The sequence below is a fragment of the Mytilus galloprovincialis genome, chromosome 8, assembly GCF_965363235.1.
Source record: "Mytilus galloprovincialis chromosome 8, xbMytGall1.hap1.1, whole genome shotgun sequence".
NCBI lineage: Eukaryota > Metazoa > Mollusca > Bivalvia > Mytilida > Mytilidae > Mytilus > Mytilus galloprovincialis.
Window position 1 is genome coordinate 10379262 of NC_134845.1, and position 16136 is coordinate 10395397.

Consider the following 16136-nt stretch of genomic DNA (forward strand, 5'->3'; position numbering starts at 1 on the left):
TGTAACGAGCACCTGAGATCACCCTCAGTTTTGTAGATTGGTATACATGTAACGAGCACCTGAGATCACCCCAAGTTTTGTTGATTGGTATACATGTAACGAGCACCTGAGATCACCCCCAGTTGTGTTGATTGGTGTACATAAAACGAGCACCTGAGATCACCCCCAGTTGTGTGGATTGGTATACATGTAACGAGCACCTGAGATCACCCCCAGTTTTGTTGATTGGTATACATGTAACGAGCACCTGAGATCACCCTCAGTTTTGTTGATTGGTATACATGTAACGAGCACCTGAGATCACCCTCAGTTTTGTTGATAGGTATACATGTAACGAGCACCTGAGATCACCCCGAGTTTTTTTGATTGGTATACATGTAACGAGCACCTGGGATCACTCCCAGTTTTGTTGATTGGTATACATGTAACGAGCACCTGAGATCACCCCCAATTTTGTGGATTGGTATACATGTAACGAGCCCCTGAGATCACCCCCAGTTTTGTTGATTGGTATACATGTAACGAGCACCTGAGATCACCCTCAGTTTTGTTGATTGGTATACATGTAAAGAGCACCTGAGATCACCCCCAGTTTTATTGATTGGTATACATGTAACGAGCACCTGAGATCACCTCCAGTTTTGTTGATTGGTATACATGTAACGAGCACCTGAGATCACCCCCAGTTTTTTTTATTGGTATACATGTAACGAGTACCTGGGATCACTCCCAGTTTTGTTGATTGGTATACATGTAACGAGCACCTGAGATCACCCCCAATTTTGTGGATTGGTATACATGTAACGAGCACCTGAGATCACCCCCAGTTTTGTTGATTGGTATACATGTAACGAGCACCTGAGATCACCCCCAGTTGTGTTGATTGGTGTACATGTAACGAGCACCTGAGATCACCCCAGGTGTGTTGATTGGTATACATGTAACGAGCACCTGAGATCACCCTCAGTTTTGTTGATTGGTATACATGTAAAGAGCACCTGAGATCACCCCCAGTTTTGTTGATTGGTATACATGTAACGAGCACCTGAGATCACCCCCAGTTTTTTTTATTGGTATACATGTAACGAGCACCTGGGATCACTCTCAGTTTTGTTGATTGGTATCCATGTAACGAGCACCTGAGATCACCCCCAATTTTGTGGATTGGTATACATGTAACGAGCACCTGAGATCACCCTCAGTTTTGTTGATTGGTATACATGTAACGAGCACCTGAGATCACCCACAGTTTTGTGGATTGGTATACATGTAACGAGCACCTGAGATCATCCCCAGTTTTGTTGATTGGTATACATGTAACGAGCACCTGAGATCACCCCCAGTTTTGTTGATTGGTATACATGTAACGAGCACCTGGGATCACCCCCCAGTTTTGTTGATTGGTATACATGTAACGAGCACCTGAGATCACCCCCAGTTTTGTTGATTGGTATACATGTAACGAGCACCTGAGATCACCCCCAGTTGTGTTGATTGGTGTACATGTAACGAGCACCTGAGATCACCCCCAGTTTTGTTGATTGGTATACATGTAACGAGCACCTGAGATCACCCCCAGTTTTGTTGATTGGTATACATGTAACGAGCACCTGGGATCACCCCCAGTTTTGTTGATTGGTATACATGTAACGAGCACCTGAGATCACCCCCAGTTTTGTTGATTGGTATACATGTAACGAGCACCTGAGATCACCCCCAGTTTTGTTGATTGGTATACATGTAACGAGCACCTGAGATCACCCCCAGTTTTGTTAATTGGTATACATGTAACGAGCACCTGAGATCACCCCCAGTTTTGTTGATTGGTATACATGTAACGAGCACCTGAGATCACCCCCAGTTTTGTTGATTGGTATACATGTAACGAGCACCTGGGATCACCCCCAGTTTTGTTGATTGGTATACATGTAACGAGCACCTGAGATCACCCCCAGTTTTGTTGATTGGTATACATGTAACGAGCACCTGAGATCACCCCCAGTTGTGTTGATTGGTGTACATGTAACGAGCACCTGAGATCACCCCAGGTGTGTTGATTGGTATACATGTAACGAGCACCTGAGATCGACCCCAGTTTTTGTTGATTGGTGTACATGTAACGAGCACCTGAGATCACCCTTAGTTTTGTTGATTGGTATACATGTAACGAGCCCCTGAGATCACCCTCAGTTTTGTAGATTGGTGTACATGTAACGAGCACCTGAGATCACCCCAAGTTTTGTTGATTGGTATACATGTAACGAGCACCTGAGATCACCCCCAGTTGTGCTGATTGGTGTACATAAAACGAGCACCTGAGATCACCCCCAGTTGTGTGGATTGGTATACATGTAACGAGCACCTGAGATCACCCCCAGTTTTGTTGATTGGTATACATGTAACGAGCACCTGAGATCACCCTCAGTTTTGTTGATTGGTATACATGTAACGAGCACCTGAGATCACCCACAGTTTTATGATTGGTATACATGTAAAGAGCACCTGAGATCACACCCAGTTTTGTTGATTGGTATACATGTAACGAGCACCTGAGATCACCTCCAGTTTTGTTGATTGGTATACATGTAACGAGCACCTGAGATCACCCCCAGTTTTTTTTATTGGTATACATGTAACGAGCACCTGGGATCACTCCCAGTTTTGTTGATTGGTATACATGTAACGAGCACCTGAGATCACCCTCAGTTTTGTGGATTGGTATACATGTAACGAGCACCTGAGATCACCCTCAGTTTTGTTGATTGGTATACATGTAACGAGCACCTGAGATCACCCCCAGTTTTGTTGATTGGTATACATGTAACGAGCACCTGAGATCACCCCCAGTTGTGTTGATTGGTGTACATGTAACGAGCACCTGAGATCACCCCAGGTGTGTTGATTGGTATACATGTAACGAGCACATGAGATCACCCCCAGTTTTTGTTGATTGGTGTACATGTAACGAGCACCTGAGATCACCCTTAGTTTTGTGGATTGGTATACATGTAACGAGCACCTGAGATCACCCTCAGTTTTGTAGATTGGTATACATGTAACGAGCACCTGAGATCACCCCAAGTTTTGTTGATTGGTATACATGTAACGAGCACCTGAGATCACCCCCAGTTGTGTTGATTGGTGTACATAAAACGAGCACCTGAGATCACCCCCAGTTGTGTGGATTGGTATACATGTAACGAGCACCTGAGATCACCCCCAGTTTTGTTGATTGGTATACATGTAACGAGCACCTGAGATCACCCTCAGTTTTGTTGATTGGTATACATGTAACGAGCACCTGAGATCACCCTCAGTTTTGTTGATAGGTATACATGTAACGAGCACCTGAGATCACCCCGAGTTTTATTGATTGGTATACATGTAACGAGCACCTGGGATCACTCCCAGTTTTGTTGATTGGTATACATGTAACGAGCACCTGAGATCACCCCCAATTTTGTGGATTGGTATACATGTAACGAGCCCCTGAGATCACCCCCAGTTTTGTTGATTGGTATACATGTAACGAGCACCTGAGATCACCCTCAGTTTTGTTGATTGGTATACATGTAAAGAGCACCTGAGATCACCCCCAGTTTTATTGATTGGTATACATGTAACGAGCACCTGAGATCACCTCCAGTTTTGTTGATTGGTATACATGTAACGAGCACCTGAGATCACCCCCAGTTTTTTTTATTGGTATACATGTAACGAGTACCTGGGATCACTCCCAGTTTTGTTGATTGGTATACATGTAACGAGCACCTGAGATCACCCCCAATTTTGTGGATTGGTATACATGTAACGAGCACCTGAGATCACCCCCAGTTTTGTTGATTGGTATACATGTAACGAGCACCTGAGATCACCCCCAGTTGTGTTGATTGGTGTACATGTAACGAGCACCTGAGATCACCCCAGGTGTGTTGATTGGTATACATGTAACGAGCACCTGAGATCACCCCCAGTTTTTGTTGATTGGTGTACATGTAACGAGCACCTGAGATCACCCTTAGTTTTGTGGATTGGTATACATGTAACGAGCCCCTGAGATCACCCTCAGTTTTGTAGATTGGTATACATGTAACGAGCACCTGAGATCATCCCAAGTTTTGTTGATTGATATACATGTAACGAGCACCTGAGATCACCCCCAGTTGTGTTGATTGGTGTACATAAAACGAGCACCTGAGATCACCCCCAGTTGTGTGGATTGGTATACATGTAACGAGCACCTGAGATCACCCCCAGTTGTGTTGATTGGTGTACATAAAACGAGCACCTGAGATCACCCCCAGTTTTGTTGATTGGTATACATGTAACGAGCACCTGAGATCACCCTCAGTTTTGTTGATTGGTATACATGTAAAGAGCACCTGAGATCACCCCCAGTTTTATTGATTGGTATACATGTAACGAGCACCTGAGATCACCTCCAGTTTTGTTGATTGGTATACATGTAACGAGCACCTGAGATCACCCCCAGTTTTTTTTATTGGTATACATGTAACGAATACCTGGGATCACTCCCAGTTTTGTTGATTGGTATACATGTAACGAGCACCTGAGATCACCCCCAATTTTGTGGATTGGTATACATGTAACGAGCACCTGAGATCACCCTCAGTTTTGTTGATTGGTATACATGTAACGAGCACCTGAGATCACCCCCAGTTTTGTGGATTGGTATACATGTAACGAGCACCTGAGATCACCCCCAGTTTTGTTGATTGGTATACATGTAACGAGCACCTGAGATCACCCCCAGTTTTGTTGATTGGTATACATGTAACGAGCACCTGGGATCACCCCCAGTTTTGTTGATTGGTATACATGTAACGAGCACCTGAGATCACCCCCAGTTTTGTTGATTGGTATACATGTAACGAGCACCTGAGATCACCCCCAGTTGTGTTGATTGGTGTACATGTAACGAGCACCTGAGATCACCCCCAGTTTTGTTGATTGGTATACATGTAACGAGCACCTGAGATCACCCCCAGTTTTGTTGATTGGTATACATGTAACGAGCACCTGAGATCACCCCCAGTTTTGTTGATTGATATACATGTAACGAGCACCTGAGATCACCCCCAGTTTTGTTGATTGGTATACATGTAACGAGCACCTGAGATCACCCCCAGTTTTGTTGATTGGTATACATGTAACGAGCACCTGAGATCACCCCCAGTTTTGTTGATTGGTATACATGTAACGAGCACCTGGGATCACCCCCAGTTTTGTTGATTGGTATACATGTAACGAGCACCTGAGATCCCCCCCAGTTTTGTTGATTGGTATACATGTAACGAGCACCTGAGATCACCCCCAGTTGTGTTGATTGGTGTACATGTAACGAGCACCTGAGATCACCCCAGGTGTGTTGATTGGTATACATGTAACGAGCACCTGAGATCACCCCCAGTTTTTGTTGATTGGTGTACATGTAACGAGCACCTGAGATCACCCTTAGTTTTGTTGATTGGTATACATGTAACGAGCCCCTGAGATCACCCTCAGTTTTGTAGATTGGTATACATGTAACGAGCACCTGAGATCACCCCAAGTTTTGTTGATTGGTATACATGTAACGAGCACCTGAGATCACCCCCAGTTGTGTTGATTGGTGTACATAAAACGAGCACCTGAGATCACCCCCAGTTTTGTGGATTGGTATACATGTAACGAGCACCTGAGATCACCCCCAGTTTTGTTGATTGGTATACATGTAACGAGCACCTGAGATCACCCTCAGTTTTGTTGATTGGTATACATGTAACGAGCACCTGAGATCACCCACAGTTTTGTTGATAGGTATACATGTAACGAGCACCTGAGATCACCCCCAGGTTTTTTGATTGGTATACATGTAACGAGCACCTGGGATCACTCCCAGTTTTGTTGATTGGTATACATGTAACGAGCACCTGAGATCACCCCCAATTTTGTGGATTGGTATACATGTAACGAGCCCCTGAGATCACCCCCAGTTTTGTTGATTGGTATACATGTAACGAGCACCTGAGATCACCCTCAGTTTTGTTGATTGGTATACATGTAAAGAGCACCTGAGATCACCCCCAGTTTTGTTGATTGGTATTCATGTAACGATGACCTGAGATCACCTCCAGTTTTGTTGATTGGTATACATGTAACGAGCACCTGAGATCACCCCCAGTTTTGTGGATTGGTATACATGTAACGAGCACCTGAGATCACCCTCAGTTTTGTTGATTGGTATACATGTAACGAGCACCTGAGATCACCCCCAGTTTTTTGGATTGGTATACATGTAACGAGCACCTGAGATCACCCCCAGTTTTGTTGATTGGTATACATGTAACGAGCACCTGAGATCACCCCCAGTTTTGTTGATTGGTATATATGTAACGAGCACCTGAGATTATCCCCATTTCTGTTGATTGGTATACATGTAACGAGCACCTGATTTCACCCCCAGTTTTGTTGATTGGTATACATGTAACGAGCACCTGAGATCACCCCCAGTTTTGTTGATTGGTATACATGTAAGGAGCACCTGAGATCACCCCCAGTTGTGTTGATTGGTGTACATGTAACGAGCACCTGAGATCACCCCCAGTTGTGTTGATTGGTATACATGTAACGAGCACTTGAGATCACCCCCAGTTTGTGTTGATTGGTGTACATGTAACGAGCACCTGAGATCACCCCCAGTTTTGTTGTTTGGTATACATGTAAAGAGCACCTGAGATCACCCCCAGTTTTGTTGATTGGTATACATGTAACGAGCACCTGAGATCACCCCCAGTTTTGTTGATTGGTATACATGTAACGAGCACCTGAGATCACCCCTAGTTTTGTTTTTTGGTATACATGTAACGATCACCTGAGATCACCCTCAGTTTTGTAGATTGGTATACATGTAACGAGCACCTGAGATCACCCCGAGTTTTGTTGATTGGTATACATGTAACGAGCACCTGAGATCACCCTGAGTTTTGTTGATTGGTATACATGTAACGAGCACCTGAGATCACCCTCAGTTTTGTTGATTGGTATACATGTAACGAGCACCTGAGATCACCCTCAGTTTTGGTGATTGATATACATGTAACGAGCACCTGAGATCACCCCCAGTTTTGTTGATTGGTATACATGTAACGAGCACCTGAGATCACCCCCAGTTTTGTTGATTGGTATACATGTAACGAGCACCTGAGATCAACCCCAGTTTTTTTGATTGGTTTAAATGTAACGAGCACCTGAGATCACTCCCAGTTTTGTTGATTGGTATACATGTAACGAGCACCTGAGATCACCCCCAGTTTTGTTGATTGGTATACATGTAACGAGCACCTGAGATCACCCTCAGTTTTGGTGGGATTCGTGATGTTTTAGTCTTTAATTTCTATGTTGTGTCTTGTGTAACTATTGTTTGTCGTTTATCTTTTTCTGATTGGCCATATGACGTTGTCAGTTTATTTTTGATTTAGGAGTTTGAATGCCGCTCTGGTATCTTTTGTCACTCTTTTTCAACAATCAAGATAAGTGTAAATTTAAAGATAGTCAAAGTAACTGTGGACTTTCTTCAGCACGCTATACATGTTTGTTAATTCAGTTTGCTATTGTCACTATGAAAAAAAGTGATGACACAATGATTGTAAAGAGCATCAATGATGAGTCTTAAGACGAAACGCGCACGTCTGGCGTATCCATTTATAAGCTTGGTAACTGTGATAGCTATATGATAACAAGTAACCGTAACTTAACATATCTAGTTCAAATAAGTATACGTGTAGGTTATCTTCTATCAGAAACCGGGTAGACAGGCTGTCAGTTAATATAACATTGTAAACAAACGATATTTTGTTTGTCATAATTACCATCAAATGTCTTTCCACTGCTCGCCTCAACCCATTGTCCGTTCACATAAGCCTTTTCATATAACAGCCTGTGATATGATCGTAGTGTTTGGTCCAGTCTGGTTTTTGTAAATGTTGTACTGTAGAAGGGAACTATGCTTGTCTGATAAAGATTCCAACCTTTCCCAAGCAGAAGTCTAATCCTCATTTAAAACCTTGAAAATACAAATGTATCCACTATGAATTTTACAATCAGTTTTGTGGAAGTATTTTACGAGGTAAACAGTAACACCGATAAGTATGCTGTATCACGACTATACAAAATTTAATATGCGTAATTGAAATCTATTTTATTTAACAATGAAACAAATGTTGATGTTATGTAAAAGAGAGACGAAAGATACCAATGGGACAGTCAAACTCATAAATCTTAAATAAACTGACAACGCCATGGCTAAAAATGAAAAAGACAAACAGACAAACATTAGTACACATGACACAACATAGAAAACTAAAGAATAAACAACACGAATCCAACCAAAAACTAGGGGTGACCTCAGGTGCTCCGGAACGGTAAGCAGATCCTGCTCCACATGTGGCACCCGTCGTGTTGCTTATGTGATAACAAATCCGGTAAATAGTCTAATTCGGTAGGTCACATTCATGAAAGGGAAGGGGATTGTAGTTACGACGTAAGGAACATATCCGATATCATTTGTGAAACGGTTATTCCATAACGGTCAACCAACTCGTGATGGCGTCTGTAAAAATTAAGAAGGGATGATTTCAGCTTCACCATATGGAACTCTTGGTTTAATAGCTTCCTTGTGAGCAGCAACCCTCTATCAAGAAAATATAATTTTTGTATCTAAGCATTATTGTAGTAAATAGACAAATGTGGTTGTAACAACCTGGCACGACAGCAGCGTGCGAGTCAGTCTACTTACTTAATTCGCAAAGGCCTGCAATATGAATAAAGGCCACATGTTTCCCGTTAAAAGTTTACAAAAACACACGTTTCGGATTAAAAATTATCGGTCCCTTGGCACCATCGTATGATGTTTATATATCTCAACTTGTCCGTTGCTCTCGTTTATTTAAAAACGTAGTTGATTTAATGAAGTGATATATTGTATAACTGAAAAAAATATTACACCAGGATTTTCTATATCACAAACTTGTCAAAACATTTACTAAATTGTATACGGATGTTTTATCATCGGTACAAGGAAATAATTCGTATATATGAATCAACTTACAGACATCTAATACGTTAATTCCAGTATTTCACATCCCATCTTTTATGGTAAAATTCCTTATAAAGCATAACAATTTTGTTATTCACCACAAAAGCTAAACAAACAGACTAAGGACATTTTCATATGACGAAGACATCTGTAATCTTTCGGTCAGTTAAATTGAAATCGGGAGCTGGCGTGTTAGTAAGTTCTACTAGTCATAATTTTTTGTTTATTTATGTTGATCACTCATTTTGTTATTTTGCTTAGTTTCTTTGTTTACCTATTCTAACATCAGACTCTGACATCTGTTAATTTGAATTTTGCTATAAATATGCGCATTGCTGTGTGTTTGTTTATTCCACTCTGGCTAAAGGTATAGAGGGAATGTTGAGCTCTTTCAAAACATGTTGAAACTCGACGCATGTTTACGCCGTGTTCCAAGTCAGGAACCTCTATCCTTTGTTAGTCTTATTCGTTTTTATTTCTTCTAATTTTGGTTCAAGGTTAAGTGTGGCATCCCTTTGCTAAACGAGTATACATGCCGGCATCAGGGTTGTGGAAGTGTTCTCTGGGTTGAAGAACCATGGCTGTTTCTGCTCTTTGGCCAGGTTGATGTAACTTTGTCACATGCCCGTTCCATTCATTATTCTAGTATGTCTTCTCTGGTAATTTTATCATTTTCAACATTGACTTGAAAAATGTTTTTTTTTTTATTTATAGGAATTGAGTATTTGGTATCAATACCTCATAAATACACTAGTATCGTCAATACCAAATATCAGATATCAAGAAAAATCACAATCATTGAAATGAATTAGATATTAGGAATGCAGTGTAAATTATTTTTTTACATTAATTTTACACAATTTTTGCCATCAATTTTTCACAATTTAAGGACGACTCTTTATCCGTCACTGTGGTTCAAATGTTTCAAAATGCATGTAAGACAGAACATTAAAAATGACTTCTTTAAATAATTCTTATTTACTCTTGTTGCAGTTTCTGTTTACGACCTATACATTCTGCTAACAGACATCAAAGTTATTTTAGTAAACTCTTCCTACGGATAATAAAAAGCGAGCTTTTTCTTAATCAAATAACACTAAGTTTGTATCTCAGAAAACAGCTTTTTGTTTAGCTTCACTTCGATGCCAGACTCAGAATAAATAAAACATGTAGAATATGAAAACAAATGAGACTTACGTTTTTTTTTTTTATTTGATAATTTCGTGATGAATTTCGAAATATTATAGTAGACATTCACCGGAAGCGATTGTCGCTACACAACACAAAATTATATAATTGTAACAGATCGTTATTGTGTATCAATATGTAAAAATTACTAGATATATTTTTAAAATGTTCAATGTACTATAGGTTGAAATTTCTGCTTTAAAATCATAGACTCTGATAACGAGATGTGCCATTCAAGTAGGATACAAAACTGTATACCAATTTAGGGACCCTCCGAAATTACTTCCGACTGAAACACAGTAGAATGTCCTTTGATCATACAGCAACTCCGGTCTGTATATATATCTAAATAATTTCATAATTATGTAATTTATGATAATGATATATACTAGTACATATGCCATTATGATGACGCTACATGTAACATATTGGATAGTCATGCATAAGCAGACATACGATTTTCTATACCGACACGAGCAGATACATGTATGCAATATATACATGTAAAACTATGGAATGGTATCGAATAATAATTCTAAACGGACGTTAAGTACTGCGTACTTTAACATCCCGCACAGACAAACGGACGCCAAACTTTGACAAGGGTTTTGCTGCCGGATTGAAGAAGAACAAGAGTGATCATATATATTTTACCCAGTCACCCTAGCTTAATTGAAAGGTAAGGGTAAAGACTATATTGAGTGCATCCTTTGCGATAAGAAATTGAATCATAATTATGCAGAAGTTTGTCTGCAAAATAAACTAACATTCTTTTTATATAGTTTAGACTGTTGGTTTTCCCGTTTGAATGGTTTTACACTAGTAATTTTTGGGGACCCTTACAGCTGGCTGTTCGGTGTGACTGGCTGTTCGGTGTAAGCCCAGGGTCATTGTTGAAGGCCATGATGTGACCTTTATTAATTAATGGTTTACTTTTATAAATTGTTACTTCGATGGAGAGTTGTCTCATTGGCACTCATACCACATCTTCCTATATCTATATTCATTAAACATATATTTCTGAAATTTAAAAAAAAAAGGCTCTAAAAATTAGTACATGTATTATGGTCAGCTATTTGATAGACTGATGGTCTAGATGATGAAGACTGTAACATTTATATCAACTTTTATAGTAATAAAATCTTATGTTCCTGCAGGTGTTGTGTTGCAAAGTATGCTAAAGTATAAATACTCACGTAGAAATTTGCACACGCTAAGGTCATAAATGAGGACGTTTGCCTGTGACCTTCCTAAAACCTTGTATATAAATTTATCTATTGCGGGGTAGATAACATCTTAATCAATTTAATATATTAACTAAATGAGCGAAAATGTATCGGATTGCAAAATGTAGATAAGTACGTGTTTTTAGCATACTGACTTGTACATGTTGTTTATATATGTTTTTTTTCCATCTTCTCTAGGTCACAGTAAATAGGCTATTTTGACTATTTATAGATACAAATATACAAATAAAAATAAACATCGATAAAAATAATCTTCTTTTTTTTTTTATATATATACACACGAAGTAAGAAGAACTTTATCTAAAGAAATAAATAACATACAAAATAACTCCTGTCATCCAATAGAAAGCCGTTCGTTATAAGACCCCCCCCCCCCCCCCCTCATATAATAGAAAATGGGTAATTAACAAAAAAACAACTATTTTACATAACTTACGTATAGACACCTCTGAATCTTGAGACTTGATTTAACCGTCATGTACTATGATAGTTAGCTTTAATTAATTTTCTTAGTTTAGCAAACAAATAACATTCCAGAAATTTTTATTTTGTTGAACTTGTTTTTCATGTTTTTCTTTTTTGCCTTTTGCTTATCTATTTTTTTTAAATTTATTTCCTATTTGGAAACGAACAGCAATCTCGAGTTGATATAAATGTATACTGTCCTGTAATATAAAATCTTCAAAAACTGAATAACTGATTTATAACATAAGCCTCCAGCAAGCACGCTACTCACGTTTATTTGTTGGAATCCAAAATAAAATTCAAACAAAACTAATAAGTGTTTCCTTTCTAAAAGTATGTATTTTTCTGTTAATAGCGATACATCACGTATAAAGTATTAGTAGAACGTTGTAGTATAATGTCATTTTGTGATTTTTAGACACATCTCTAAATGGTTCTGTTACGTGTTTATCCTCATTGTCAACTTTAGTGGTCGATAGAATTGGTCGCTAGCTTGATTGGTCGCTAGAATTGGTCGCTAGCTTGAGTCTGGTATTCCTACACTGTATAACGCAAAAAAAAAAAAAAAGATTAAAAGGATGACCTCTTTTAAATTATCTTCTGACTTTTTATATTTTTTTTTATACTCGGTAATCAATTAATCAAAAACACAGTCTTAGATAATCAAATAATCACTAAAACATAAGTTACCAAGTATCACAAACCCAACATTAGATGCTTACCTTGTAGACTTTCACTATTTTACACCAATGTGTGAAACAAAACATTTATACGTTTGGTGCATGTGGATAATCAGACCAAATTATAATAAACAAAGTCAACATCTGCCATATATCTCTGACAACAAACAACACAGAACGAACGATGTTTTACAAACGACATTTAAATTGTATTTTTAGCAGTGTATTGATCTAGAACCATTGTGTGTTGATATGTGTATGGATTATTGTGTATAAAACACGTGGAAATATAAAACAACATTCACACTGCCATTATGGCAGAGCCTGAAACAGAAATCCAGGAATTAACGGCAAATGAAGACACCGGGTTGCACAGAGTTGTTGATTTTAATGCAAAATATTATAAACAGAAAACAGATGAAAAGATTTGCGATAGAATTAAAAAACATGTCAAGAAATACTCCTCATTGAATTACATGAAATCATGTGTGTTTTCAAATGTGCCTATAATACAGAACCTAAGAAAATACAACTTACGGAAATACTTAGTGAGTGATATTCTCTCTGGAATTACAGTCGGTATCATGCAGATACCCCAAGGTATGTCAGTTAACTACATTGCACAAAATTAATGTATTTTTAAAGAGCAATCTAATTAATATACTGATCATGGTGGATAATTCTTCTAAAATTCTCATTTGTCGTATTTGCATGTTCAGCGAAATTTGACAATTTGTAGTTGCATCTTTAATTACATGTAGACTAATAATGCAATGTATATATGATTTATAATGTACTAGTACTTGCTCGATAGTACAGTCAGTTAAATTGGGATCGGGAGCTGCCGTGTCAGTAATTGCTAGATGTCATAGTTTTTTGTTTTTTTATTGCTGAGTGTTTGTTTATTCCACTCTGCCTAGAGGTAAAGCGGGCAGGTTGAGATCTTTGAAAATAATTTATTATGTTTAATCCCGACGCATGTTTACGGCGTGTTCCAAGTCAGGAACCTCTAGCCTTTGTTAGTTTTTTGTTTTTTTTCTCTTCTAATTTTTGTTCTGGAGATAACCGTGGCGTCCATTTTGCTAAATAAGTATCCAAGGTGCGGGAATGTCTTGCTTCGTTGAAGACCTATTGCTGACATTGGGCTTTTTCTGCCTTTTGGTCCGTTTGTTTTCTCTTTGTCACATTTTCCGTTCCATTCTCAATTCTATCGTCTCTCCTTTTGTAATTTAAACCTTTTCAACATTGCTTTGCAAATTGTTTTTTATGGGACTCGTGTAGGATTTTAGAAATTTTATTTCATTAATGCAGAACTGAAGTATCGTCTATACCAAATATCAGATATATATATCTAATCGGGAAATCACAATCTTGAAATTAATAAAAACTTCAATATTTGGAATGCAATGTAATTTATTTTTTTACGTTCATACTATTTTTTCGCCACCCATTCTTAAACATTAAAGTAACATTATTCGTTACTGTGGTTCGAATATCAAAATATATGTTATTCAGAACATTAGAAATAGCTTTGCAAAAATAATTCTTATTTACTATTGTACGAGTTTCTGATTACGACCTATACATTCTGTTTACAGACCTTCATTTCATTTAAGTCAACTTCTTCTGTGGATATTAGAAAGCGAGCCACAGAACTACATTATTTTCCATAATCAACGAATACCATATTTACTCTGTATGATGTGTAAAAAATTGTTGTATTATTAAATGAATGATTTGATTGTTGGTGTTTTGACGCTACTTTTAAGCACCGCATATAGGCTTTTTTCGTAGCGGCCAGTTTTTATTGGTGGAGGAAGCTGGAGTGCCCGGAGAAAACCACCGACCTTTGATAGGAAAAAGAGAAAATGTTCCATCTCTAGGACATATATCGTAAACTGTTTCCAAGTGCACTTTTCATTCACACGAGTCTTTTCCATTACAAAAGAAATATAAGAAAAAAATGTTTTGTTTACCTTCACTAAAATGCCAGACAGATAATAAACAAAACACGTAGAATGTAATACAAATGAAATTTACGTTTGTTTATTTGATATTTTCGTGATGAATTTTTGAAACATTAGACGAAGAGTTATATTATAATGACTTCAGAGCAGAAATTTCTGTAAGTAACGGACAAAACAGTACTAGAAAAAACTTAAATTACGAGTCTGGTTAAGAGGAACCGTAAGGGGTCCTGTACTGTAAATCAAGTATAAGTAATAAGTAATAAACATGCACAAGAAGCGATTGTCACTACACTTTCCCCCTGTTAATTTATTGTGAATTTAATATTGCCATCCACACTAGTCTTTTCCATGACCAAATAAATATAAGAAAACAGTTTTTTGTTTAGCTTATATATGCCAGACTCAGAATACATAAAACATGTAGAATATGAAAACAAATGAGGCTAACTTTTTTTTTATTTGATATTTTCGTGATGAGTTTCGAAACATTAGTAAACGTTCACCATGTTCACCAGAAGCGATTTTCGCTACACAACACAAATTGTAACAGATCGTTGACATATATTATTATGTAAAAATTAATAGGTATATTTAAAAAAAAAAATCGATGTAGATTGAAATTCCTGCTTTAAACATCTTGATAACGAGATTGCCATTCAAGTCGGATATACTCATTTAGGGACCCTCCGAAAGTACTTCCGACTAAACACAGTAGACTATCCCTTGATCACACAGTAACTCCGGTCTGTATATAATTATATATGAAAATAATATATACTAGTGCATAAGCCATTATGATGACGCTACATGTAACATATGCGACAGTCGTGCATAAGCAGACATACGATGTTCTTCGCCGACAAGAGCTTGTACAATTACATGTATGCAAGCATGTAATTCAGGAGCAAGCATGTAATTCAGCCTGCAATTCAGGAGCTGTAATTCAGTGGTTGTCGTTTGTTTATGTGTTACATATTTGTTTTTCGTTAATTTTTTTATATAAATAAGGCAGTTAGTTTTCTCGTTTGAATTCTTTTACATTGTCATTTCGGGGCCTTTTATAGCTGACTTACGGTATGAGCTAGATTTGCTCATTGTTGAAGGCCGTACGGTGTCCTTTAGTTGTTTCTGGGACATTTTGGTCTCTTGTGGAGAGTTGTATTATTGGAAATCATACCACATCTTCTTTTTTTTATAATATAAGGCATTGTGTATAATGTGGAATGGTATTGATAGCTTGAATCATGATTTTGTTTTGCATTGTTTATTCCAATCAAGTCACTAATTGATTATATTTGAATCATAATGATTGTTCATTTGTTTCTCTTTTTTGCGCTGATTTGAAACATACGTCCGCGTCTAACGTGCGACACCTCGATGAAAATTTCACCCACGTAAATTTTTTTTTACCGAGAATATAGTTTGCCGGCTTCGATGGTCGAGAGACCCGCGGGTATGGTAAGGACAGAAAAATGCAAAACTCACCAGC

At 38.1% G+C, this 16136-nt stretch overlaps 2 protein-coding genes across 4 annotated transcripts in view; one reads left to right on the forward strand and one right to left on the reverse strand.

Moving 5' to 3' along the window:
- The window catches only part of LOC143085057 (glutarate-semialdehyde dehydrogenase-like), a 27638-nt gene extending 14782 nt beyond the window's left edge, over nucleotides 1–12856 (reverse strand). Inside the window, exons 1-2 of one of the 3 annotated variants that reach the window (XM_076261201.1) lie at nucleotides 12720–12856; nucleotides 7872–8065 (exon numbers count right to left, since the gene is read on the reverse strand). In XM_076261201.1, the coding sequence (XP_076117316.1) occupies nucleotides 7872–8058 (187 nt within the window). In that variant the 5' untranslated portion in view covers nucleotides 8059–8065; nucleotides 12720–12856. Of the gene's footprint in view, nucleotides 1–7871; nucleotides 8066–11481; nucleotides 11589–11666; nucleotides 11690–12719 lie in introns of those variants that run through there. The other 2 variants (XM_076261204.1, XM_076261203.1) reach the window with 2 other exon arrangements.
- LOC143085056 (pendrin-like) overlaps nucleotides 12845–16136 on the forward strand; it is a 27293-nt gene continuing 24001 nt past the window's right edge. Inside the window, exon 1 of the mRNA XM_076261199.1 lies at nucleotides 12845–13277. Coding sequence (XP_076117314.1) covers nucleotides 12992–13277 — 286 coding nt within the window. The 5' untranslated portion in view covers nucleotides 12845–12991. The remainder of the gene's footprint in view (nucleotides 13278–16136) is intronic.